We start from the raw sequence: 27,755 nt of genomic DNA on the forward strand, positions 1-27,755 counted from the left end.
TGTGTGTGTGTGTGTGTGCAAAGTGCTGTTACAGTGCTGGAAATCTCCACCATGTTGTACAGCAGACTGTGTTTTCCCAGTCCCTCAGCAGGTTCTAGTTTGAGCTCAAATACCTGGGGGTCAAAGAGAAATTCAAAGGGGTCCTGAACTGGTTTGCCACCCCTCTAGTACCTCCCCCAGCATGTAAAGAATGGCGCATGCAGCACTGAATGCAAGGCCCTGACTGTGAAGCGAGGATGGAGGTCGGATATGGACAGCAGCACGTCCTCAACCCCCAGCCTGCCCCTGGATGCCGCTCCGACTCTTGTGACTTCAGTGGTGTCACTAGTGTTACACGCTGATGAAGCTGTGCGCCAAACCAAGCCCAGGGTGATCCCATGCTCACATGCTTCAGTGACCCGTTACAGGGGGGCCGACGGACTTGCCGGGCCCCTGGGCCAGATGGAGGGAGCTGGCTGTGTGTTCCCGGAAGGGGCGGGGCCTCTGGTGGAAGGGGCGGGGCTAGCACTGCTTGTATCCCCTACAAGCAGCCTTCAGCGCTGCCAGGGGTGCACGGCGCAATTCCAAAGGGCCCTGGGTGGCACTGGCCAGAGCCTTGGGACCCTTTTGGATCACAAGGCCCTGGAGCAATCATCCCCTGCCCCCATCGACGGGCCTGACGGACAGCCACGAGGAGCCCTATCTGGTCCACAGCCACGTGGCTCCATTGAGACTAGTGGGGTGGAACCACTGGAACAGACATTGGGACCCAGCTCCCTGGGTGTCCACGTGTGACTAAGGCTGCTTTGGCTCCTAACTCCCCTAGGCTCACGCCACGCAGGTAGGTATCCGGAGCGTGGCCTACGCCCCGGAGTTCTCCACCCACATGTGTGCTGAGTCGCTTGTCTGTCACCCCCTGGTGGTTCTCCGGAAGGTTGCACATGCTCTAATTACGTATGCACGTCCGAGTGATGCATATTAATTGTGTTACGCTTCTCCTCCACAGAGGGAGACCCGCCCGCGGCTGAAGTGTAACTAATGATGCCAAACCTTCTTTGGAGGCGTGTGGTGGTTTTCCCTGCCCCTCCCCCAAATGTGTGTGTATTTCAGCCCTCCCCTGTGTCTGTGGTCGTCCCGTGCTAACCTGGTTCCTGTCTCTGGTTTTTTTGGGTGTCGCCGTGTGCTCGCTCGCTTGCATGCAGTTGCGGAAAGGCCCTCCGGTGCCGCCACCTCCAAAGCACACCCCCTCCAAGGAGCTCAAGCAGGAGAACATCATCAGCCTGTTTGATGACAATTTTGTCCCCGAGATAAGCGTGACCACCCCCTCGCAGGTTAGCCGCTCCGCCCTGCCTCATCTCTGCCTGTTTCCCCCTCCCCCTTGGCACTGTCCCCCGCTTAGAGGTGTCACGCCCCGAAACCTGGTCAGGACAGGGCAAGACGAGCCGGCTGCAACCACCTGCAATCCCTGAAGATCAAACGCAATTTCTAAGGGAAAATGGCCCTCTTCTCCCTCTCTGGTTTAATGTCGTTTGCAACTGGGGAAGGGAACAGGGAAAGAGGTGGGCTATTCAGTATTAGACCCTCCCCCAGGTTCTACTCTCTGTGCCGCTGAGAACCTGACCAGTTTTCTGGCTTAATTATGTGACTCGCGCTGTCCTTTCAGTTAATTTTTTTTTAAATCATCCCTTAAAGACCCAGGTGACACCTCTAACGATGCTCCTCTGTAACTGGTCCTTGCTTTTCCTTTTGTAACCCACCTTCGGTGGCCAGTGGCTTTCTAGCTTCCACCCGACTGCTGAAAACAAGGCCCCCAGAGTTGGGAGAAATGAAAGTTCGGCCTCAAGGTGCATTCAGACCTCGTGAGGGCTGGGTGAGTTTCTAGAGGGTAGAGGCCTGGACGGCTACAGTTTCCGAATCCTCCGCATCAGACAGGCTGTGGTGGGTTATTGTCAGTGGGCATTCATGGTTGTTCTGATGACCCCCGAATGAACACAATCCCATCATTCAAAACAAAACTGTTCCTCCTTTGCTAAAGTTCTGATAGCGTTTTGGGTTCCTAGCCCTGTCCCTGCTGCTATATCGCAACATTTAGCCAATCGCTACCTGCTTGATAGACACTTGCCTTTTAGAGAGGACATTTTGCATGAAAACTTGGCTGTCTCATGCTTACGCCTTCTCAGACAGGCGTCCGGGGAGCTAAGGAATAGGTGCAGGCTGGCCTTCAACACAAACGCCTCTATCTGTGCGGATGCCCAACCTAATATTAAACGAAGGTAGGGAGGTGGGCGATGAAAGCCTATGGGTTGAATTGTTCCCAGAGGGCCAGCTTCCACACTTGGGTTACTCCCAGGTAAGTCTGGAGTGACGCCATTAGGTTCCCTGGATTTGCACCCATGGGACTCAGCTCAGAATCTGACCCCGAATAGTTGGCGTTGGGCCACTTTATGACCATTTTGTGTCATGTGACTCCGGCAGTGTGACACCCTGTCGTCTCCACCGGACCAAGCACCAAGGGGTTAATGAAGACAGCATGGCAAAGGACTTTTGTCAGTTTGACCCGGCCCTGGATTGAATGGTTCATTACTGGTGGGTTTCTGTAAATCAGAACCCCTAGTGAATAGCTGGGATCTTAATGAAAAGATTAATTTGTCTAGCTTTCAAAGCAAGCTCCATCTGACACGAGGTGTCCCTTGAGTTGCCTGGGAAAGAGACTGGAGCCTAGAACCAGTGGAAATTTGCTTTGGTTTGGCAGATCTGTCCCACATACGAGTGAAATCCTGGCCCAATTAAAATCCAGGGGAGTTTTGCCACCGACTTTGAGGACAGGATCTCCCTCCGCCCCCCGTTGTCTCTGCTTGGGGCAAAAGGCAGCATGACGGGGGAACAGTGCTGGACCTTTTCCCCAGTTTTGGTTCACTTTTACAAAGATGCAGGGTCTTTGTTTAAGCATTGAAGGTTTGCAGGCAGAGATGGGCCCAGACCAAAACCTTCTGACCCCCCTGAATTCACAGGCTCCTGACTCACCCCAAGGAAAAGGACCCAATACCCAGATCCATATTTTGTGTCCTGCGCCCATCTCAGCTGGACACTTTTTCCCAGTGTCCTTCTTGGATACGGCTGGCATCACGGCGAGGGGGCAGGTTCTACTTTGGCTCAAAGCCCCCTGCTTAATCCCAGGGGTTGGACTGATATTAGCAGAGCCTTGTAAGTGTGGGCAACGCTTTTTAAACAGCCAAGCTGAGGTCCCTTCTCCAAGGAGCTTAAACTAATTAGGACGCACTATGCGGAGTAACGGGTACGGTGCACGAAAGTGCAAGGACCCGGTTTGGGGTAAAGAGGAGGGCTTTAAGGAGGCATTTGCATAGCAGGAGAAAGCCACAGGCCACAGAGCAATTCTTTACCCCTCTCCATGCCTGCGGAACTTGTAGCATGTGTTCGTAACCGATCGCGGTGTCTGTGACATTCTTCCCATCCTGTGTGAACACCGACATTTCACCAGCGCACGGCTGGTCGGTGCACATGACTCCCAGAGGGGAGCTGCCGCGTCATCCGAAAGGACGTGATCGCTGAAGCTCGACGCTCGTTTCTAGAGCAGACATCACGCTCAGGGTCTGTTTATGTTCGGTGTATTCCCCAGGGCCATTTCAGTGTGCACCTGGGTCCTGTAGAAGATAATTATGGGGGGCCAATCAGGGTGCCCGGGTCCATGGGGCATAGGTCTCTTGAACAGCAGGTAAGACTCCAGCTGAGCGGGGCGGTGAAACCTCTTTAAAGGCATTGCTCTACTGGAGAATTGTCTAGGCGCTCCACTGGCTTTTGGAGTCCGGGTACTGGTCGGTGTTGAACGCTTTGGGCTGGGGAACTGGACGGCTGCTGGATAGCTCCTTCCCAAGCGCAAAGCAGTGCCCGCTGAAAGGGGAGAGCTGTCGAGAGAAGCGGCCCGGGGAGTAAACCGCATTGAGGTGGAACCTAACGAGGGTGTGATCTTCTGCAAAGCACTTTCTGATAAACTGTCGTGGGTTGGCTGCAAAATCCCAAACCTCGTGGCCCTCGTTAGCCTGGGATGGAGCAACGAATCCGTGGCCTTACTTGAGATGGGGGCGTGTTGCTGGATTTCTCTAGTCAGCATGAGGAGCATTTTTACTGTTGGACCTTGCTGAAGTGAGTGTGTGTGTGTGTGTGTGTGTGTGTGTGTGTGTGAGAGAGAGAGACATAAAACAAGCTTGGGTAGAGGTGTGTGTGTGTGTGTGTGTGAGAGAGAGAGACATAAAACAAGCTTGGGTAGAGGTGTGTGTGTGTGTGTGAGAGAGAGAGACATAAAACAAGCTTGGGTAGAGGTGTGTGTGTGTGTGTGAGAGAGAGAGACATAAAACAAGCTTGGGTAGAGGTGTGTGTGTGTGTGTGTGTGTGTGAGAGAGAGAGACATAAAACAAGCTTGGGTAGAGGTGTGTGTGTGTGTGTGTGAGAGAGAGAGACATAAAACAAGCTTGGGTAGAGGTGTGTGTGTGTGAGAGAGAGAGAGAGACATAAAGCAAGCTTGGGTAGAGCTGGAAATGTAGCTGAAATGATAGGGCCAGTAAGCTTGGGGAAATCCACTGAAAGTACACAGCACCTAGGCCGATTTGGTTCTTCTCAACAAAAGAGCTAGACTGTGAAAGGGGATGTTTCCTAATGGCCCCGCAGGACTCTAAAAATGAAGAAGTGGCACTAATTCAGGACTTAGGACCAGTTTCCCTTCTGTGACCATTTCCACGTCCATTAAAGGCAGCTTGTGACTGCACCAATAGTGCCACTTGCTCGGGTGTTAGAGACGGAGGCACCCACTCTGCTGGCTGAGAACACAGCCGTGGTGTCTCCTGAGTGGGCGTGTGTCTTGGAAAATACGACGCCCGTTCGTTCCGGTGTGAGTCCGGGGACTGGCGCCCCCGTGTGGACAGCATGGGCGCTAGCGCTGACAGGCGCGGCAATTGATTGCAGGCGAGACCTCTGGGGCAGATGGGACGTCCCCTGTGACTGTGAATCGAGGGATACCCGCTAAGCAGCTTCAGAGGGGGAGCCGAGTTAGTCCGTAACTGGAAAAACGTAAACAACGAATAGTCCAGCAGCACCTTAAAGACTAACAAAACATGTAGATGGTATCGTGAGCTTTCGTGGGCACAACCCACTTCTTCAGATGACTGGAGTTATTAAAGGTCCAATTCCAAAGTAAATAGAAGCTCTGGGGGGTGAAGGAAGGGCAAAAATAGTGCATTAGAGTGTTCATGTCACGAAGCTGGTAGAGAAGATCCTTTGAATGTCTCTTCCTGGGCCATGTGCCTTTCTCTTCTTCCGCTGGACAGCTGGGGTAGGCACAACGGGGGCCCTGAACGCAGGGAGGCCACACCGCAGAGGTTGGCGGCTCCTGAGGTGGGTGGGAAATGAATGCTGAGCGGGGAGCACCGTGTAGCTGGTGCCGGTGCAGGAAAGAGGTAGAGGAGATAGAAACTGTGCCAAGCTGAGCCGGTGCAGTGGCATTTCGGCTACATCAGCCCCCCTGTCCTGGTCACAGAGCCATTCAGGAAAGAGACGAGGGTTGAGTTCTTGGTTTGCACGTGTTCCTGGGCACCCACCGTGTGTCTTCTGCATCTGCACCCTGAGCCCTGGCTATCTCCTGCCGCGTATCGCCTGTATCTGTCTAATGCTCACATGCTTTTCCTCCTCACTGCTGCCAAGTTTGATGCTCCTGGGCCCTTCCAGGAGGGAGCCAGCCTGTTGGATCTGGATTTTGATCCTATTCAGCCAGATGCCAGCCCTGTGGGGAAGACCCCCACACCTGCCGCCCAGGTTTGTGACCAAGCCCGTGCGCCCGTCCACGAATCCGTGACGTTAACCTGCGCGGGTCAGTGCCTATTTCCGTATTGCCCGAGCTCTGTGGATTTAACGTCTCCCTGATGGTATTGCTAGGAAACCCTGCCTTGATGCCACGCTCCTCAACGCGCTTGAGGTGTGGACGCTCTGCCGGTTTCTGTGTAGTGTTGACATAGCCTTAGAGTGCGTCTACACTGCAAATGAGGGTGTCACTGCGTGGCGTATCGGCAATAACTTTAATCGAGCCAGCCTGGGTAACAATGAACCGAGGATCCGGCAGTGCGGCCTAGCCACCTCATTGGGAACTCGGGGGCTGCATGCCGGTCGCTAACCTCATGCAAGGATTCCTGCCATTGCATCTTCACTGCTCTTGTTACCCACCCTGGCTCGACTAAAGCCAGCTTGGGCATCTCTAGGCTCCGCTACAGTCGCACCTCATGCTCTCAGCATGATGCACTGACCTCAGAGGTCGGGCGTGCTCGGTGAAACGCCCTTGTGATACAGATTGCACGTGTGAGGCAGGGATTTTGCAGTTGTTCAGAAAAACGTAAAAATGCAGCGCCCCAGGCATTGCAATGCGGGCGTTGCGCTGAGCGGCGGCTGTGTTGTTCCCGCTGGCTGAAATACTCGCGTGTAAACCTGTTTTTCTTCTTGCTCTCTGACACGCTCAGCCTTTGCCTTGGGATTTATGGGAGGTAAGAATTTTACACCGCTTCCATGTTGGTGAACTCTTGACTGTGTTCCGTGACCTGTGCCGGCACCCTCTTCTTGCTCCTTCTCCATCTTCGCTGGGCCAGAATTGCTCTCTGTGCCTCACACGGGCTTTCTGTGGATCGGCCTAACGAGGCAGCCCTGCAATCCGGCACGCCCAGAAGGATGCACCCTCCCCTGTGCTGTTAGCTCTCCTGTCTTTTCCCCGGCGTTCTGCATTGCAGCTGGCACCGCCTGAAGCCAGCCCGATTGTTCCCGCACAGTCGTATTTGCTCCTTCCCTCTTCCGCCCTCCCGACCTTTGTCCTCTCTCCCTGTCGTTGTGCAACGTGCATGCCTCTCAACTGCCTCTAGATTTACCTCCCTCGTGGGTACAAATTTGGGCGACCTGCCGGATTTTGCTGCTCATGGCCAATCAGCGTTCCTAGAAACACCAAATTGAGAGACATAGCCTCGTTGTTTATGGTTAAGAAACAAATTTCTGTTTCTGGCTGTCAAAGGGACAGACCCCTCTGCCGTCTTAAATCAAAGGATGGAGACTGACGCCAGATGCCCATTTGGCCGCATGTTCCCATGTGCATGTTGAGAAGGATGCTTTATTGACTGTGTTTGATCTTTGTTGTCCCTTGTTGTGCATTGTCTGCTGGCCTTGGTTTTAAAAAAAAAGCCTGTCTTCACAGGGAAAGACTTCATGCCTTAAAAGCGGACAACACTGGTTGTGAATATCTGTCGGCTGCGTGGCAGTGTGGCCGGTCCCCTTTTGAGAAGGGTTTGGGCTCATGTTCCCATCACGGCCTGGCGTGAGTCAGAAGAGGGTTCCTTTCCCCGGCGAGCAAGGGCCAGTTATCCCCGGAAGCTGCGGTGTCTTTGCTATCTTTGGGTGTCACTCGTGCCCCCGTGAGGGACTGAGCTATGTTCCTCCCCTTTCGTGTCCTCCTAGACAGTGGCAGGGGGTCTGTGGTCACTAGGCTCAGGTGGATTTGAAACCCTCCTTCCCCCTGGTCTGTTTATACACAGGAAATAGACTCTGCTTAATAGCAGAAACACAGGTGGGCCAACCTACCTAGGGAGAAGCAGTCTGAATAAAGCGAGGATTGGCCCAAACTGCAACCTCCTGTCCCCTCCCCACTCCTGATCTGTTTTGAGTTTGGAGAAGCGCTAGTTTTGAAATAAAGGGTTTTCATTGTGGCCACCTTAAAGGGCTGGAACCTCCCAAGACAGGTGTTATTCCTGGCCTGGATGGGAGCAGGGTGTGGGTTATAGTACCCCCAGTCAGCACCCCAATGTGCCTGGCACTATGCGCAAGTACCACCAAACACAGCCCCTTGCACCAGGGTGCTCACAGTCCAGGCAAAGGACCAGCCATCTCGCCAGAGCCCGTTTCCATGGGATTTCGGATGTGAGAGACCCGGGTTCTGGGCATTGGACCGAGGACCTGGAACCAGATCCTTCAGTCTGGCCGAGCTCCGCTCAGCGTGTGAGTTGGCAGGCCAGTGAAAATGGTCTGCTCCCCTGATGCTGCGCTGGTCTGGCCCCATGACAGAGCAGGTTAAGAATGATGCTGGAAGAAGCCATCACCTAGGGACAATTGTACCAACCCCAGGTCGCTGGAACACCTTGCCTTGGTCCACCCTGTACCTTGAGAGGGGAGATATCTGAGGTTACATCTTAAGCTTTTTAAGACTGAGGAACACCAAACAATTTTTTTTAATGAGGAACACCAAGGATTTTTTGTTGAGCAAAAAAAAAAAAAGGTTGCTGGGGGGGAGTTATTGAGGAGGAGAAAAAAGGCACCTGCCCCTTTAAGGGTGGCCATTTTGAATTCTGTTCTCCGGGGCGCATGGTTTAAGAAACATTGGTCTATGCTATACAATGCTAGCTGCGGTGCGTAGCTGCACAGTGCAGCGAAAGGCAGGACACAGCTCTGGGGAGGGCAGGCAGAAGAGGAAAAGTTCCATCAGCTCCCTGCTGCCGGAGCCTTTCCTCGTGGCAGGAAAAGTGTGGCAGCAGGACACCCCACTGCTAAAGGGAGCTGTGTAAATGAGGTCCTGCTGGGGCAGGTGAAGAGCCACACAGGGCTTGGGCGTGTGTTTACTCACCTGCGCAGTACCTCACTGACTCCCCCTTTGTCCCCATACTAGGGGTGGGGCAGGATCTGTCCTCTGCACGCCACCGGCAGGACACGAGAGAGGGGACTGTAGAGCCAGGCAGACAGGTCCGACCCACAGTTGGGAAGCGTGGTTGGTTTTTCTGCTGTAGCTTTGACTCTTACTGGCAGGTTCCCTGAGCCTCTGTGGAAGGGACCCACGGTGTGTAGTGGTGTGGTGTGGTGAGTGACGAGTCGCCACCCACCAGCCGTGTCCCCACCCGCTTCCCCGGCTCCGGAGCTGTGGTAGGCCACAGGGCAGATGGCTTGTTCTGTGTGCCGGAGCTGTGCCGTACTCCTGACCCTCGCCCAGACTGCCTTGCAGCTCTCCAGCTTGTGTGACGCACTGACGCCGCAGTGAGTGAGGCAGGCTGATGTGGGAGAGGCTAGTGCAGGGAGATTTGGGGAGCAGGCCTGTCGGTTCCAGAGATGGATTTTCACTGCGAGCTGGGGGCAGCCGCACAAAGTCACCAGCTGCCAGGCAACTTCCCCAAACCTACTCAAGCGACGAGGAGTCCGGTGGCACCTTATAGACGAACAGATTTATTGGAGCATAAACTTTCGTGGGCAAAGACCCACATTGTCAGATCTTAGTCTATGAGGGTACGTCTACACTAGCCCCCTCGTTCGAACTAGGGAGGCTAATGTTGGCATTCAAAGTTGTAAATCAAGCCGAGGATTTAAATATCCCATGCTTGATTTGCATCTTCCCAACCGGTTGCCATTTTTGAAATTTACAAGTCCGGACTAACTGCCCGCATCTACACGCGGCAGGGACCCGGTAGTTCGAAATAAAGCCCTAGTTCGAACTACCTGCTAAACCTCATTCCAGAAGGATTAACAGGTAGTTCGATTTAGGGGCTTTAATTCGAATTACCAGGTCCCTGCCGCGTGTAGATGCGGGTAGTTAGTCCGGACTTGTTAATTTCAAAAATGGCAACTGGCTGGGAAGATGCAAATCAAGTGCGGGATATTTAAATCCCAGGCTTGATTTGCAACTTCGAATGCTTACATTAGCCTCCCTAGTTCGAACTAGCAGGCTAGTGTAGACATACCCTAAGGTGCCACGAGACTCCTCATCGTTTTTGCAGATTCAGACTAACAAGACTACCCCTCTGATACTTGAAACCCGACTCGGTTTCTGTTAGAGTGATTGATCTTCCTCAGCAACCGCTGCCGTGAACACGTGACGAAAAGCCCTTCAGCTTCCTCCACCGTAACAGCTGTACGAAATGGTCCCTGTGTGCGGCCCGGCTGGGCTAGAGTGCCTTGCTCCCAACGTTTTCCTGGCTGGCCTGTCCTTCGAAACGTGGTTCCTTTGACAGGATGGCGAGTCCCATCCGGGGGGCTTGTTTCTGTAGCACACTCCCTCTGGCTAGGAGACACAAAGGGGACAATTACAAAGATGGCCGTGCGTGTGTTTTCTATGGGCTGGATCAGGGGTGGGCAAAACAGCATCCACAGGCCAGATCTGGCCCGCCAAGTTAGTCGATGCCATCCGTGGCCACCCTACTGCACACCTGCCCCAAGGCAAATCCAGACCCAAGGCAGCATGCGAAGTCTCCTCCCCGAACTAGGGAACCACCAGCTGTTCAAAATGTTCTCTAGCACTGCACACCCCTGGCAGGGCAGGGGTAGGAGGCAAAGACTTCACGCACTCCCCTGCCCCCAAGCCAGTCAGGGTCTGTGCGTGGAGGAACATGTGAAGTCTGGCTCTGCCGCTTCCGGTGTGGCCCATGACGACTTCCAGAATTTATGACGCGGACCCCCCCTCTTCAAAATGATTGCCCCCCCGGACTGGATTCTGTTCCTAGCTCTACAGGGGTAAACCCAGAATTGCTCTGCTGTCCCCCTCCGAGACCACTAGAGTTGGTTTGGATTTGCACCGTGGTAGTTGAGGACACGCAGCGAACAACGGACAGAGCATGAGATTTGCTGGTGGAGTTGCAATTCCGTTTCCAAAATACGTTCAAGTGTCTGTAGATCGTCTGAACTGAAAACAGCTGCCCAGTCAGTCTGAACCTCTGTGAATGTCTCGTTTTCTGCCGTTTCCCCGTTATGTACCATTCACTTCTCCTTTTTGTCTTCTCGTACGCCCATCCACCACCACCTTTCTCTTCTCCCTGTCTCTTTCTCTTCCCCAATCCCACCCGCCAGCCTGAGCAGACTTCCTCTAGCAGCGGGCCGTCTGGGGATCCGTGTGTCGCTGACAGCTCTAGGGATAGTGCATTTGCTGTGGACTGGCCCTGCCAGACCACAGAGACCGAGCCGACCCAAGTAAGTGGAATCCAAGTTCAAATCCATTCAGAACATAGTGCTCACTCGAGTCTGGGACAGTGGTGGGGGGGGGGGGGTAGCAGCTGTGTTCTCGGGCATGGAAAGCAGGAGGTCTGGGTTCTGGTGGTGGTTGTGGAGGCACCTAGGAGCCCTCGTTACGGAGTAGGTCCCCGCAGTGCAAGGGGCTGCACAAACTTGGAACAATGACAGAATCTCTGTGCCAGTGAGCTTGCGTGTGTTACGCTAGCTGTAACGGGTCCCCTGGCCAACACCCTGTTCCTGGTGACCCCTCTTGCTATAGTCTTGCTATCCTTACTTTGCTAGGAATAAATGCTCCCCTACTGTGGGAAATAACATTTGGGGAGGTTGAAACATGAGTTCTGCCCCTCCCTTTAAATTATAGCCATTAGGAGCCACATGGGAGGTGACAGTGTAGAAGGATCCATGCACCAACCTGCCACTTTGGAGGGACCCTCATTCAATGAAGGGCAGCATTCTTCATCTGAGGGGAGCAGCTAGGGAGTCCTGAGTTCTCCGCCAGGCTCCGCTCTGTGCCCTTCATTTCATCGCACGTCAGTCTCCCCATCTGTAAAATGGGAACAATACTTAGGCAGAGCCCAGAGAGGGAGGAGGGAACACAGCCCCCTAGTGGATAACTGTAGCGCAGCAGTCCCTTAATGACAATGTGTTGAGCGGATCGTTGTATAGTATCAGTGTCCGCAGAAAGAGGAATGACAATCCAGTCAGAAGCGGCTGTCCTGACAGACTGGTGCAGATTAGACCAGGAGGAATTGCAGCCCCATTTGAATGCACAGCAGAGTTCAGAGCTGTAAGTTCTAGGCCTTCTCTGCCATTACGGGAGTAAATGCCGAATGTTGCTACGACACATTCGGTCGTTACTTACCAACAGCTCTCTGCATCAAGGGCTTTCAACTCAGATGGGCATGCCCCACGCAGAGGCCTGGCTCATCCAACTTTGATAACCCCGAGAGGTCTCTGCCACTTTTGCCAGGTTCTGCCCTCAGAGTGAGCCCCAGGTAGGTGGGTCGCCGTGCCGGAAGCCCTACTCACTTCAGTGGAACTTCAAAGGGCTGTAGGGTTTTGTCTACACAGAGCTCAGTGCAGGATCTGTGCCTGAGAGAATTTACGCCGGCCAGAATTCTGGAGGTCGTCTGTGGCATATGGTTCTAGACAACCCCTGCTTTCTGTAGTACGTGTAATAGAGATGTAGTAAATATGTAGATTATGCTTAAGTAGATAATTACGTTGGGCATGAGTCTATATAGTAAATATACGTAGAAAAGATCATAAGTCTCTATGGACTTTATTATCTATTCCTGTACACCTATATACTGTGTATATAAATATATTTGTGTGTATGCATTGTAATGTGCGTATGTGCACACACACACATACAAAATATCTCCTTTCTTAGGCCGTGTCCAGACTCAGGGGTTTTTTCGGGAAAAGTAGCCTTTTCCCAAAAAAACTTCCCCTGCGTCCAGACTCAAGCCGCGCTCTTTTGAAATTATTTCAAAAGAACGCGGCTTTTCTTTCGATGGCGGTAAACCTCGTTTCACGAGGAAGAACGCCTTCCTTCGAAAGTTCCTCTTTCGAAGGAAGGCGTTCTTCAATGTAAAGAGGCCGTCTTCGAAAGAGAGCATCCAGACTCGCTGGGTGCTCTCTTTTGAAAAAGCGGATTTCTCTTTCGAAAGATCCGCCTGCAGTCTAGACGCGATCTTTCGAAAGATGCTCTTTCGAAAGATGCTTTCGAAAGAGCCTCTTTCGAAAGAAGCCTGCAGTCTAGACACAGCCTTATAGAGCTGTGTGTTACTGATCGTAAATACTTACTGAGGGTATTACAATGAATCACTGCTGTTTTCTTAGCAATCGTTTTATTCATAGCTCTGAAGAGCATGTTCCCTGTTATAGAATTCAACAGTCCTTAAAAATCCAGGGCAGTTCCTTTTAGGAAGGCATCTGACTTAAGAAAACCACAGCTGTGTATGGGAAATCACGTCTGTGGCTCACTAGCTTCTTGTGTGACCCCCCCTCTGGCAGCACAGAGTGTGTGAATCCGCTGCCACATTGTTGCTTGCAGGATTAGGTGGTTGTTCTTCAGGGATAGATAGTCTGGAGGTTTCTAGATTAGCTAGGCCTTGTGCTTTTTAGGCAATTTAAGGTGCATGTTCTTGTGGTGTTTCAAAGGCTGCGTCTACACAACGGAGCTATTTTGGGATCCCTCCGGCATCCTGGAATAGCTATTCCGTGACTTAAGAGCAAGCCCGTTATATTGAAATATAATGGGATTGCTATTCTAATGTCCCTGAAACCTCATTGCACAAGGGACGTTTTGGAAGAGTGCTTTATTTCAAAATAAGATTGAAATAAGCTATGCAGTTTGCATAGGACGAATTGCATAGCTTATTTCGAGGTAAGGGTGCAGTGTAGGCGCACCCACGGTGGTATGTACTTTGTACCAGCTCCCAGCCCGCAAATCTCTCTGAACAGTCACAGCGGGGAGGCAGGGAGAAGTTGGTGAATATTTTTCTCCAGGCGTATTGGAAGCGCGGAGCCTTTGAACACAAGCATGGCTAACAAACCCCAAATCCATAACCTTACAAGATGTTGGAAGTCAGCTGTGTGCTAAGAGTGCTCGCATGGCTCTGCTTTTCTGCTCGCATCCACGCCAGGGGGATCAAATTCTCAGTTGGGGTCAGTCACTACTAGGGAGATGAGAACCCGGCCCACTGAGGCGGGCTGTATGAGTAAGTGTGGCAGGAGCGGGCCCGTCATTTCCTATGAAACCTGGCTGGTCGTTTTCCGGCCCAGGTATTGTGCATGTGACTGAGCATTTCAGGAATGCACGTTGGATGCTGGGAAATATTTGATTTTCCCTTATACGGGGACGCCTGTAGGATGGAGAGTTCGTCGGGGTATTCTATATCGGAGGCTTAGACGCGGGCTGGAAAGGCTTTCGAGAGATCGCCTACCTAGTTCATCCCCTTCCATAATGAGGTAGGACCACGCACCCCTAGACCATCCTTCACAGGCGTTTGTCCAACCTGTTCTTTAAAACCGCTGATGGAATCCCACGCAGACTCCTTAGGCAGCTTGTCCTCTTCTTTAACCTGCAGCAAGGGATATTTAGGATGGCTAGACAGAGAAAACTCTAAGTCTAAGGATAGCTAAGCCAGTTATTTCCTCTATATCTCAACACCTCCTCATCCCCAGCTGCCATTTCAGGGTTACACAAAACTTACGTATTTCAAGTTCTATGGATCCCTGGAAATTGCCGGGTGGGAGATGTTGCCCTCTGGAACGTTCCTACCTGAATTAAAACCACCTCCAGTGAGTGGACTGGCTGAAAAGCACATTGGAATCTGGGTCAGAGTAGGAATGAAAAAAAAGAAAAGATCAGTGACCTAAGTCTGGCAAATCAACTGGGTTCCCATTTCTGCATCTTGTACTTGGACAGGCCAGATCCTCCGCGGGTAGCAATCACCGTAGCCCCATGGAAGTGGATGTAGCGATATTGATTTACACCCAGCGTAGCCTCTGATGCGTACTCCTCGCTCCAAGCCCTCGAATCATTGAGCCATAGGGCTGGAAGGGAGCAGTGCTCAAGGGTCATCTAGTCTAACCCCGACCAAGTTGCAGGATTTGATGTGTCTACGCCATCCCAGACAGACGGCCCTCCGGCCTCTTTTTGAAAACGTCCCAGGAAGACGCATCCATGACTTCCCAAGCCAGTTTGTTCCATTGTCCTGCTGTTCTTACAGTTGGGAAGTTGTCCCTGAGCTTCGGTTTAAGTCTTTGGAACTCACCGCCTTGTGCCCTGCCCTCTGTGGCGAGAGAGAACAACTTTCCCCTGCCACTTTTACGGCAGCCTTTCGAGTATTGAATCCCCCTATCCTAGCTCGTCTTTTCCAAACGGGACATACCCAGTTCTGCCAACTGCTGCACTGCAGCCTTTGATCATCTTTGTGGCTCCTCTCTGGTTCCTTTTTGGTTTCTCTACCTCCTTTCTAGACACTGGTGACCAGAATCGAACGGAGTAGTCCAGATCTTTCTGCATTTTAGCTCTGTCCTCCAACGTATTAGCCGCCTCCGATCTTTGTGCTATATGCAAATGTGCTCAGTACCCGTTCTATTCCTCCATCCAGGCCATTGGCAAAGATGCTAAACACCCCCAGATCCCTGGGGAACTCCACTTGAGATCTCTCCCCGATCTGACATCATTCCATGAATAGTGACTTGGCAGATGCTTACCAAATTATGTGCCCACTTATAGGCGTGGTGGAACAGCTTGTATTTCTCCAGATTGCTGACTTCTCCAGCGAGCAGCAGATCTTTGTGTCTGACACAACGACGACCCCCTTCCTGTTGTCTCTAGTATTTCTTGCCAGCTGTAACTCACTCTTTGCCTTGGCTTCCCAGATGTTTGTCTCTACACACTCATGCTACTCCCATGTATACGTAGTGGTGTGCCTCTCCTCTTACTTCCTGCATGTAGCCCGCTGGGGGTTTAGATGGCTAAAAAGCAACTTGTGCAGTTCCATTGGCCTCCCATGGCTCTTTTGATCTTTCCTCTGCGTTGGAAAAGCTTGATGTTGGACTTGTAGTATTAGATCTGTGAGGACTTGCCAACCCTCATGGTCTCCTTTTCTTCCTAACTGGATTTTCCCATGGGACCTTGCCTACGATTTCTGAGTCGGTTGAAATCCACTGACTGCCAATGTCCTTGTTTTGCTCTTCTCATGCCCTCCTTCCCATAGGTCCCTGAATTCTATCAGACCACCATCATTTCTTCCCAAGTTCCCAGCCACCTTCCCATACCCGACTGATTCAACCCCCTTGCTCAATCCCACATCCAAAATGGATGACCCTCCACCAGTGGTGTCCTTAACCTTCTGATCTAGTAAGTTGTCTCCAGGACCTGTGTTTTGCTGCGATAGCCTTCCAACAGATGTCAGGGAAATCGAAATCCCCCATTAATACAGCTCGTGTGTGTTGGCGAATCTTGGCGAGAGAATGGATCTGAATTTGCCCTCGGTTATACCTGGGTGGATTGGAGCAACCCAGTGATTTTCAATGGTGCTCCGTTACTGGAGTAACTGGGAGCAGAGCGTGGCCTGGTAAATGAAAGGGGTCGGGTCAGCTGGGTGTACCTCCCTGTGGCTGTCTCTTTTCGTTCAGCTGCCCACAGCCAAATGGTTCACTCCCTACTCCGGTAAAATGCCAATTAACTCAGCCAGGAGCTTTGCCCAAGACTGGATGGAGTGAGAGCTACAGGCTAGTTGGGGGTTGTGCAGCCACGAATAGTGGGTAGGCCACAGCAACCCACGGTCCCTGCCGCCCTCCCTGGTGCGCCTCTCGCACACCAGAGTCCTGCACTTACCTGCTCCTCCCCGCGCCCTCCCAGAGCTGGAACGCTGCGACCAGCAGAGAGGCGCGTGGGGGGGGAGAAGAGTGCCTAGTGGGTCACTGGGCTGCAGGTGAAGCCTCCTGGGCTAGTTAGATGGAGAGTTGGGGAAATACATGAGCAAGAATCATTTTCCTAATGGCCAGGAGATGGCAGCAGTGAGCTGTGTACGTCTCATTGGTCTGTCTCTCTCTCTTACACACACACACACACACCCCCCGTGTGTAACTTTCTACCCGGGCACCTCTTGTGTTGCAGCCAGCAGATGCAGCTCCTGCCAGTGCGGAGCCAGCTGGGACGGACGCGGCTCCTGCCGGCGCAGAAGCAGCGGTGACCGAAGGCGCTACCGGAGCAGAAGCACCTAAAACGGAAGCCGACTCAGGATCTGCTCCTGTAAGAACGTAGGGAGAGGTGGGCCTGGTCGCTCCCATCCTGCCTTTAATCTGGGGCGGAGGGCACCCATGACAGAAAGGGGGCCGTGAAACAGACCAGGCCTCCTTCCTCGAAATGACCGGAAACGCAAGTCCCCGTTCGCAGGCCAGACTTGTGCTTGTCTTGCATGCATGCTCCCTCCCTGCCCCCGGGACGCTCACTCTGAGCTTACTGCGCGGAGCCTGTTACTTCACTTTGCTTCCTCCATGTCTCGGGGCTGGAAGTCGACTGGGAGTGGAGACACGTCCCTCTCCCACCAGCCAGGGCTGTCTTAAGGACGTGTGTGGGACCTTGCGCACTTCTGTTAAACCTATGCCCCATGGCAGCTAGGGAATCCGTATTGTAGCGCTGTGATTTTATAATCTTCAGCAACACCCCAATGAAATAGTTTTAAAGCCCATTTGAAACACTGGTCCTGTCGACTCACCCAGTAAGTTCAGACGCCGGCCGTCTATGCCTGGGGCTGGCGCTTGCCTGTCAAATGGCTTCATTGCCACGGGAACGGCTCTGTCCCAGGGTCCGTGTTGGCTAACGGCTCGGGCAGGCTGTGCCCCTTGTCAGCTCGCTAGGTCCTCTCCGGAGGAAGCAGAGCCGCAGACCCCGGGGTAGGAAGAGGCAGGAGGATGGACATTAAGACCCAGCGGTGCCCTAGATTTTCAGGTGCCCCACGCAGCTGTGTATTCTGCATATCGGTAAGATGGCTCTGGCACCGCTGCTTGCTCACGTCACTGCTGTGAACGTGGCGGGGCTCCCTAAATGCTAAGTATCGGCGGGCAGATCCGACGCTCCCTAGAGAACACAAAGACGCTCCCATAGTCCCTCCGAATTAGCCAGACCAGCTCCATCCCCCACGCTAAGCTCACCCAGCTCGTTTAGCTCCTTCCAAGCCTCGGTCTCTCGATCGTATCAGCCCCCTTCTCGGCTCTCCCTTCCGCTGCAGCCGTGGCGCTGAGCTGACACGGGGGGGGGGCGAGCGTGTTGGGAAACCCACTGGCAGGCTGAATGGAGGGAGCTGTTCAGACGGTCCTTTCTCAGTGCTGCTTTCTTTCCTTTCTCCCCTCCTCCGCCTCCCCGCCCCTCCAGAGTTCCCTGCCTGCTGTCGTGGTGGAGACCTTCCCGGCCACCGTGAATGGCACCGAGGAGAGCCGCGCCACCTCCGAAAGGGCCGACATGCCCCCAGGCTTCCTGTTTAAGGTAGGCGCGTGCGTGGGGCGGGCCACGTCGGGCCGGCCTCTCCCTGCGACCACCAGATCTTTCACCCAGTGCTGGGGCAGCTGAGGAGTGTGGAATGGGAAAGCCACTGGCCACATGGGGTCTCTTATGGCACCAAGCCGTGGGGCCGGCCAGAGCCACGTCGGCCTCTCCCATCCCAGGCCCAGGGGTTGGGGAAAGCTTGAATCCCTACAGGGGAAAAGGTAAGAACAGCTGCCGTAGACTCCGGTGCCCCGCTTCCCTTGGCCCATGCCACTCGCTTGCCTTGCCCGGAGAACTCAGCGGGCTCCCGTCTGCCGAGAGCAGGGGATCTGCGCAGGTCCTTTCCGGGGGAAGTCGAGTGACCGCCTGTGTGTGACCACGGCCCGACCCTCGAAGGGATAAAGAGCCCGGCTCCCTCCGAAATTAGTGGGTTTTGGGGCCTGAATTCTGCATGGAATCCGGGCTGAACAGGTTTGGGTGAAGCCGGCACCAGCGGGCAGGAAGCGTTGCGATTCGAAAGCTCTGCCCCAGGTTGTGATCGAGAGCCGGGCGGGCACTCCTCAGAGTCCTCGTGTCTCCTAGGTGCAGGCCATGCACGACTACGTGGCCACGGACAACGACGAGCTGCAGCTGAAGGCTGGGGACGTGGTCCTGGTGATTCCGTTTGACAACCCGGATGAGCAGGTGAGGCTGGGGGAGGGGAGGCTGGCCGGGGACAGGCCCGATCGCGTCACCCTTCGCCGCCTGGGGCCTGTTGCTGGCAGCTGGCCGGAGGGCTGGCTTGTCTTGGGTCCTGCCGAAAAGTCTGCCTGGCTATAGGCACGGGAAGGGGAGTGCAATGGGGGGCCCTTGACCACACCCCATTCCTCTCCTCTTCCCTGTCCTAAAGTAGCCAGGGCTTCCTCCTGCCACAGAGCAGCGGCTCATCTCTCACGTGGGCACTTCCCATGCTGTTCCGGCATCGGCCAGCAGGGGTCACTACTTGGCTAGTGGCCCCGCGTGGTCGTGGGAAACTGGTGGAGGGATGGGCCGGTGTGGACCGAGGAGCCTGGAGGGGAGGCTACCCAGCAAAGCGAGCGTTGTGGCTTACGGACGTGGCATTACACCGCCCAGCTCCGGCGTAGACTCACCAGAGTGGCGCCCACCCCGAATGGGGAACCCACCTCCTGGCCACAGCACAGCCGTGCCCCACAAAGAATCAGGCCCTGCGGAGCTGCGCCAGTCCACACCCGGCGGGGACGGTTTGGTGCTGCTCTCATGCCACGGCCCAGCAGGTGTCAGCACAGGCTAAGGGCTAAAACAAAACGCTCATCCCTGCGCCACTGGATCCCGGAGACCCTCCACGCCAGGGACCCTACGGGACCACTGAGGTCCCCTCCGCCTGCACTGCCTAAAAAATTAACCCGTCCCCTGGTATCTGGTCCCTCTCTCTGCCAGGATGAAGGTTGGCTGATGGGCGTGAAAGAGGCCGACTGGCTGCAGCGTAAGGAACTTGACCAATGTCGGGGGGTTTTCCCGGAGAATTTCACAGAGCGGGTGCAGTGAGAGCCCGGCGCGCCCAGCTGATTTCTCTGCCAGAAGAAAGCAAGTTTTCCGAGAGGCGTTTTCAAAGCGAAAGAGAATTTTAAAGGAACATAAGCCTAGAAAAGTGTCAACGTAAAGGTTGGAGTCTTCTCAGAGAGCAAGGTTTTAGCAGTAAATTGAATTCAAAGTGTTATTAAAATATATACATACTAGTAAGACAGGTCAAATACCCCTTTCCCCCTTTGATTTGACAGCATTTGAATTCCGAGGCAGATGCAGATGTGGCTTAGTGTGGTACCACTACCTGTTGTGTTAGCTGAATTTTGGGGATGTCAGTCTGATATCAGACGAGGAAATAGGAGTCTTTGTGGATCTAGGCCTAAGCTAACTGCCACTGAAATCAACTGAAGTTAGGATCTTAAATATCTGTGAGAATCTGAGCCCCACCGTCCAACGCTCTGAGCCTAGAAGCAAAGATTACTCACGGGTGGGGTGTGTGGTGAGGGGGGGATTCAGCTGTTTTGTGATCTAGGTGGCTGACATGGCATCCCTAAAGTTTCAGGCACTGCACATGTTACGACCTATGATAGGCCAAATGTCCTGTTATGCTGTTGAAAAGACATATTTAGTGTACAGTGTTCGCCAATATGACGTGTGCGTGTGTGTGTGTGTTTTCTTCCTTTGAAGATGTAACATGAACTGTGATTTTATACCTTTAAAAGCAAGCATACAAGAAGTTATCAGGAAGAGTGCATAGGAGATTGACGTGTGTGGCTGGGCTTGGTCCAAAACTCTTCCAAGCCTAGGAGCTGGCCTAGACCTACAGCTCATGTCACCCTGGGAAGTGTTCTTGAAGGAAAACGGGGAAACTGGCAAACAGAAGAAGAAAAATCGGAAACTTTGGCTTTGTTCAAACTAGCTGTGAACGAATCCTCATCATAAAAAAAGTCTGTTAATAAAGCAGGAAAGTTTAGTTAGGGAGGTTAGGGATGGTCTTGGGATCTGGCTGCTTAGAGCAGTTTTAGGAGAAAACAGAGGGTCGGAGACATACCACTGAGAAAACAACTCTGCTTTCTGTGTTTACGATTGTGCGTTTTGTTTTTCCTTTCTTGAACTCTGCACGTGAAATATTGCTAGACCTGCTCCTTCCAGTCCTGGACAGGTGAACAAGTTGAAGTCCGAGGAAAGTGAACGACATGAATTCTTATGTGAAATTGCTGGTTGGCTTTATGATGTTAGCGTTTGAGGCAAACCTATCCCAACATCAACATAGATGCTCCAGGACGTGACTTTTCCCCCACAATTCTTTGCTCCTATTTGCTTCCACTAAAACAAACTCCCAGAGCCAAACAGGCTGCAGGGCGGTTTCAAAGTGGGTCTTATGTTTGTCAGTGTCAACAGCTTTGATTTCCCCGAGATACGAAAGTCCCATGAAGGTACTTTAAATGCTACTTGAATGCTGATGCAGTTTGCAAGCAGACCCGTTCTTTTACCCCCGCTTCCCGCCCCAAAGCTCCTCCGACTTCTTTATGCCTTGACGAGGTTGGAAGGTGCAGCTCCCTCCTACATACTGGGACACAGTATGAATTAACACTCTCACGTAAAATAAGCGGGTTTTAGCAAAGCATGCACAAAATGCTGGAACATTTAGTCCTCCAAAAAAGGCCACCTTTTTGGATCTTGCATGTATGATACCCGGAAATAGCCCTCTTGTAGGCCAAAAGTGTATGCGTATGTGCGCAAAGTGATTGGTCGACTTGTGATCTGAAGCTATGTCTACGCTGTGTTTTTGTTTGCAGAAGAGGATATGCAAATGGTATGCTCATTTGCATATCTTCTGATTCTTTTTGCGGAAGACGTTTTGCCGATTTAAAAAAACCCGGTGTAGACGGGGCCATGTGTGGGGGGGAAAAAAACCCTTTTTCGCAAGATCCCTTAGTCCTTAAAAATCAAGGTTTACAAGATCTTGCGATAAAGGGTTTTTTTCCTTTTTCACAAAAAGAATCGGAAGATATGCAAATGAGATTCCATTTGCATATCCTCTTCGGCAAAAAAAACCCCGCAGTGTAGACACCGCCTCAGTTATGCTGGTGTAAATTCAGGAACACCGGCTTTACTCTGGATTTACACAGTGACCGTAACTAACACCCATGGAGTCACTCGGGTTTCATACTGGGGTCACAGATTAAAATCTGGCTCATGTCACTAGATTCTCTAGTGTGGGTGTATGGAGGAGGAATTGCATCTGATTACTCTTTTCCCCTTTTCCTCCTTCCATGCTCCCATTACAAAAAACACTCTTCTAGCCGAGAGTAACTGCTCAGAGCACAGCTGTTCCGTGCTGCGAGCCATAGAATATGATCCTATAGTTTTAATCAGAGATGCCTTGACCATCTGACCTAGCAGTTTGTCCTTTCAAAATCTCTATTTTTATGCATTTGTAAATCCAGTTGCTCCCTCAAAGAGCAATGTCAGGGAAAAATGATAAAGAAATGTCTCTATATAAAAGAAGCGGGTTGACTCACTTAACAGCAAGCTCTTGGCTTAAATGTGCTTATTTTTATGCCGAACCCTGTGGATGATTGGGGTTTTTTAAAGAGAACAAGATTATAACTCCCAGCGCTATAGTTTGTCCCCCAAGTCCTTGTTTTATTAGTGACTGGTCCCTTTGGAAGCTGTGCTGACTTCTAATTTATTGTACTATTGTGGGGGTGGGGAGGGGTGGTCTTCTGCTGTGTTTGAACCAGACCGTTGTTACAAAAGAAATCCTTCTGCTGCCTTTTCATTGTGTGGGGCGAACCAAGCACGTGTCCAGTACTGTATTGTCCCTGCGGATGTGAAACTGAACCTCTGCACAACAGGGGAGGCAGCAGTTAACTCTGGTTAGTTTCAGCGCTGCTGGGCGGGGAAAGCTCCCGCCTCCCCCACTCGTGAAGAAATCTGCCCAGAGCAGCCCGAATGTACCGCCCGCACCCTAGCGAGGTCTGCATCCAGCACACTCACTCCAAGGTCAGAGCCACCTGTTGTAAAGTTCCCCTGGCACCGTCGCTCCAGAGTAGCAGAAAGCCCTCGAGTCCCTGAGCCAAGCCAGACTGGGGTAAGCCGATGCTGCTCCATTTATTTCACTGGAGAGATTTGCCCCAGGGCTGGATTTGAGCCTGCCCCATGAAAAGCGCTCGCAGGCCCCCGGCGCGGCGCCCCTGCATCCAATGGGCCAATCGTTCCCCCGCATGCATGGGGGAGGTCGAGGGAGCGGTCGAGGGCCGACACGTCGGCTGGTCCTGGAAGAGCTGCTGTCTCGCGGTCGGAGAAGCTGTTGCCGGAGTGTTTTATTGAGCCCTCGGTGAAACATTTCTCTCCCCCACCCCCAGCTACTGCTGGTGGCTGGGTTAGGAGGGAGCTTTCAAGGGCCCGGAGAGCGTCTGCCCGGCAGGTTCCCCAGTGGCGCCCCCAAATCGCTCCACCTTTCGGTTCGGAGCAGTGCGCTCTCCATCAGGCGTGACTTCATTCATTCAGCGCCCGGTTCTGCAAGGGCCGGAGCCAAAGCCCGGGGAGCATCTGGCCCTTGACTGGAGCTTTGGATCAGGGCTCAAGTGCCCCTCCTGTGTGGCTTCAGGTCATAGGGCAGCTTTAGTTGCAGAGGGTCCATTTGAGTCCTTTCACGGGGGAGGCTCAGGGGACTCGCATTCTGCCCTCTGTTCATCGCAAGCCAGCGGGCTCCGGCTGGGTCCTGACCCTGGATGCTTTGGGCACGGCACGGTCCCTCCGCGAGGAGGCTCAGGCACCTCCTGCAACACACTTCGCTCCCCCTGCTCCTGGCACCTGGCAGGCAGGACCCATAGAAGTGGGGCCCCCTGCTTCTAACCCAGCACCTGGTCCCGGGGGGCTACGGTGGCTCCTCCCTTTCCCCAGCGCTACTGTGCCCAAACCCTGGGGCTGGGTACAGAGCCCAGCAGGCACCCACCTCCGTTGCGAGCCTCGGCCAGGCACCTGTGCAATAGCTGGTGTATGGCTCCCCCCGCCCCTGCCTCTCTGTGCGGCGCCTCCTGGCGCAGTGGGGCCAGACCCGAGGGGCCAAAGCAGATGCTGAAGGCCCAGCTCGGTCCAGGGTCTTTGCTGAGCTGGGTCCTGCGTTGGCTGAACTGCAACCCCCCCTCGGGACAGATTTGGCCTGGGAGGGTGCCAGGGGCCCGTCCCTTTCTGGGTGACAAGTGGCTCTTCAGGCCTCGGGGCAAAAGAAGGGAAAGGTGCCCCGGAAACCACCCACGTTCCCAGCCAGGCAGCTGGGGTCCCAGCAGGTCTGCAGACTCACCCCCCAGCGCAAAGGCCTCTCCTGCGGGAATAGCCCCTGCCTGCCCGGAAGGCCCTGCGGCTAGAGAGCCATGCTCTTTCGCTCCCGGGCCTGGGCCGTGCTGGGGCAGAAGCACGGGGCCCACCAAGCAGAGGCGGAAAGTTCCCCTGGGAGTCGTCGGTCCTATCCCCACTGGGGTTTGTAGCCACCAATGCTGCCAAGGGAGTTCAAACCAGGGCGCAGAGGTGTCTGCACGCCAGCCTAGCTACAGCCGTGGCTGAAAGGCCGGGCCGTTCCCGGCTTGCCCAGGGAGCAGCTCCCTCACAGAGGGGCCCAGGGCTGCCATTTGAGCGCACCCTCGACTGCAGGAACGGCTCCTGGGGCTTCCCAGGAGCGTGGGGATGCTCCAGGAAGCCGGTTCCCAGGGAATGCCCAGCCCACGGACACCAGCCCAAAGCGGGGGCCGACTGCTGCCGGGGCTAGTGTAGCAGGGGCCCGGAGTTAGGGATCCGGGCGGCAGAGGCGTGAAGGCACCGAGTGTGTCCGGGGGCAGAGGGGGAAGGTTGAGCTGGAGAGAGAAGGCCCTGGATTGAGCTGTGCCCGTCCCCTCCCACAGTTGCCCAGAATTGCAGAGAGACGGCAGGGGCATGGCGGCTTGTCCCAGTTGCTTCCAGGCGCGATGCCCGCCAGGGGGAGCAGGGGCACCCATCAGCCTGGAGCTATTGCTTATTCGGGCTGGCTGGGGAGGCCCTTTCCCGTCCTGCCGGCCACATGCCCCCCCAGAACAGAGGTTCCCCACCAGGGGTCTGGGGGGTGGTGAGCAGGTGGCGGGGAGGGAGCACCAGAATAAACCAGAGCACGGCCGGCGTTAGACTGCGCGGGGCCCCAGGCCAAAAGCTCGAGCCCCAGAGGCACGGGGAGTAGGAGTCGGTTTTACACAGGGCTCTCAGCTGCCAGCCCCACGCCTGGGGCTCCTGGCCTCACGGGGCCCATCTTCCTGCCACGGCTCAGGTCTCAGCCCCCAGTCCCTAGCCATGACCCCCCCTTATTCCTTTCCATGTCCCCCCTCTTAGAGCCACCGCTCTGCTCCTGGCTGCAGCTCTGGGGAGGGCTGGGGGGTGCAGACATTAGAAAAGGGGGGGCTCGCCCCCTCATCCCTAAAAGTTCTGGCACCAGTGGTCAGGCTGTGTGAAGCTGACACCCAAGCAGCTTAGTTTGGTGGGGCGAAGCCACCAGGCCATTGCTCGGCTCGCTCCCCTGGCTGTCGATCTGCTGGCTATGTGGAAATCCAGTGTCTGTGACACGGGAGGGCAGGGGAGTTCTTGGGGCATGCTGGGGGGCTTTGGAAAGAAACACTTTGCCTCCCCTGCCATCGAACATTGCCCACGGGCGGGGTGTGTGTGTGTGTGAGGGAGGTTTGAATACAGCTCATCCTCTCGGGTCTCTGGGCCTGGCTCACATGCATGGCTACCACCCTGTCTCTGGAGCCGGGTGGAGGTGGGGGAGCAGATTTCAGACCCTTGAAATGTAGCATTTGAACCTTTCCAAGCTCCGAGTCTCTATTCTGCTGCTTGGGGAAGCGGGGTGAGAGAGGGCAGGGATACCCCAATAGTCGAGAATTCAATTATTTCTCATTGGGAACAGGTGAGGGTGGGAATGTAGTAAACAACTAGAGCAGGGGGCGGGGAACCGCTTTTGGGTGTGGGGCTGCTGACCCACAGAAAACTGTCGGAGGGGGGCCGCACACAACTGAGAAGCAGCCCCTCCTCCAAAAAAACCAAACCCCCACACTGACGTGGCCCTTGACTGAGAAGGAGAAAGACACTCCCCGCAATCCCTGCGCACACCACAGTCGGGGGGGGGGGGGGGTGGGTCAGGTTAGTAGATTTTGTGTGCTCTAGTAGGGTTGCCAGATCGTTTAACCAAAAATGCCGAGCACTCCTCCACCCCCCCCCCCAAAAAACCACTAGGGAAAAAATTCTGTTGGGGGGGGTGGGGTGGGGAGAAGGGGAGACCAAAGTTGTTGAGCAAAAAAAAAAAAAAAAAGGACTCAGCGTTATTGAGCAAAAAATTAAAACAGCATGGCCCTCAGTGTGTGCAGTCAGAATAGGGATAGGAACAGGGGAGAGGTTGAGCACTAAGACCCAGGGAAGGCATTGCTTCCCCTTGGTCTTTAGGCTTTTTGCTGGCGGCCATTTTGTTTTCTTGATCAAGCCAGAATGCAGCTCCCTGCAGAACCAAGTAAGCAGGAGGTCCGGGGGCTGGGCCTGGTTGCTGAGTGTGTCGTAGGGTTGCCAGGTGTCTGGTATTTTTGCCCCTTAGCAGGGAAAACCCCCCCAAGAAAATACCGGACGTTTTAGCTGTCCGGTATTTTCGAATTCTTTTACCGGACAGGAGGTGAAAATACCGGACTGTCTGGGTCAGTACTGGACACCTGGCAGCCCTGTGTTCCAGCCCTGCACTAGGGGTGCTGGCGCACCAACATGGGCTCCCCAATGCTGGGGGGGGGCTAAGCCTTGGAGTGGGGGGCACACCCAGTCCTTGCGTTTCCTCACCCCTGCACTGCTCTCAGACCGCTCTGCATTGGCTGGTATTCCTGCTCCTCTCCTGCGCTCCCTTGTTTTTCTAGCACACGCTGTTAACTGTTGCCTCGCCCGTGTCACCTCCGCTGGCCCTTACGTGAGGCGCGGCAGATGCCGCCCTTGGTTTCATACGGCTTCTCTACCAGAGCCCTTCGCGGGGGGCTGTGACGCTGTGCTGGCCATCCCGGTCCTTCCGTCCCCGAGCTTAACGCCGGTGACCTGAGGAGATTGGCACTGGGGCTGCTGTTGAAAAGCTGTTGGTTTTTGGTCTCCGAGCCCGCCCGATTCCCACTGTATTCAGAGCTGCGACGCCCGGTGCCGGTGCCATGTACTAGACGGCTTTGTCCTGTTTGTTTCTTGGAAATGTTCAGAAAATACAGTTTTGTGTCCTACGGCCTGTGTCCCTCATTTCACCGGTCAGGCGAGCAACCAGCCGGGGGCAGCGTCCCTCCCCAAGGGGCACCCCCGGGGCAGAGAGTCTGTGGCCAGACAGGGCTTCCCCTCGGCTAGTCGGAGCACTTGCGCCTCGTGGAAGAGGCCTCCGCCGCCTGCTTCCCAAGATGTCCCTGTGTTTAGCCCAAGGGGTTAGGGGCGGGGAACCATTTTTGGCTGGGGGGGGCACGTCTCCACAGAAAATCACTTGGGGGGCTACACAAAAGTGAGAAGCCAAATTGTGTGTGCGTGTGTGCGCGCACCTCACCCCCCCCACTCCCTTGAGATGTTCTTTTTTATTCACCATTTTAGTGTGGTGGCTGTTTGCTGGGCCTCCCTTTTCTGGGCGCCCCATGCAGGGGAGTGTTAGGGGGCTGGACAGGCTGTGGTTTCCCCTTCCCCCTTAAAGGCTGCCTCCTGTAGGGACGGGGTTTGGGCACTTCCCTTCCCTCCCACTCCTGCAAGTGGCTCGCAAGCAGGAGTTGCTGGCAGCATCTGGCTGAGGCGGGACGCCGCTGGCCAGCGTGGCAGCAGGCACCCCAGGCGGGGAAAGGGCTCCAGATGTTCACCTGGGGCCGCCTGGTGTGGGGATGGGGCTCCGGCGTGTGGCTTCCCCCTCCGGCCACCTCACCTGCCCGCACCTGCTCTCCTACATGCAGGACGAGAAGCCAGAAGTGTCCAGCCAGCCCTGCAGGTGAGGTCTCTATACACAGCCCCTGGACTCTCCTCAGCATTGCACGGCTGCTGGACGCCCCCCATGGAGGCCAGACTGGGGGGACCGGCTCCAGCTCCTGGGCTATAGGTTCCCCACCCTTGGATTAGACTTGGACCTCCGAAGACTAAACCGTTGTGTGCCGGGGCAGAGAGCAGCAGGGAATGGATGTGTGCAGCTGCCAGTGCCGCTGTGCTGCCTCGC

The 27,755-nt window shown here is 54.3% G+C and overlaps 1 protein-coding gene across 20 annotated transcripts in view; it reads left to right on the forward strand.

Moving 5' to 3' along the window:
- Positions 1–26,799, forward strand: part of BIN1 (bridging integrator 1) — a 151,227-nt gene extending 124,428 nt beyond the window's left edge. For 6 of the 20 annotated variants that reach the window (XM_075933058.2, XM_075933041.2, XM_075933042.2 and 3 more), the window contains 8 exons: positions 1,182–1,310; positions 5,692–5,802; positions 6,498–6,521; positions 10,840–10,959; positions 16,643–16,777; positions 17,900–18,010; positions 18,593–18,694; positions 19,448–26,799. In XM_075933058.2, the coding sequence (XP_075789173.1) occupies positions 1,182–1,310; positions 5,692–5,802; positions 6,498–6,521; positions 10,840–10,959; positions 16,643–16,777; positions 17,900–18,010; positions 18,593–18,694; positions 19,448–19,555 (840 nt within the window). In that variant the 3' untranslated portion in view covers positions 19,556–26,799. The remainder of the gene's footprint in view (positions 1–1,181; positions 1,311–5,691; positions 5,803–6,497; positions 6,522–10,839; positions 10,960–16,642; positions 16,778–17,899; positions 18,011–18,592; positions 18,695–19,447) is intronic. The other 14 variants (XM_075933047.2, XM_075933050.2, XM_075933054.2 and 11 more) reach the window with 4 other exon arrangements.
- The last annotated feature ends 956 nt before the right edge of the window (positions 26,800–27,755 follow it).

Source organism: Pelodiscus sinensis, chromosome 7 (assembly GCF_052426305.1).
Source record: "Pelodiscus sinensis isolate ZL-2025 chromosome 7, ASM5242630v1, whole genome shotgun sequence".
In the NCBI taxonomy this organism is placed as follows: Eukaryota; Metazoa; Chordata; order Testudines; family Trionychidae; genus Pelodiscus; species Pelodiscus sinensis.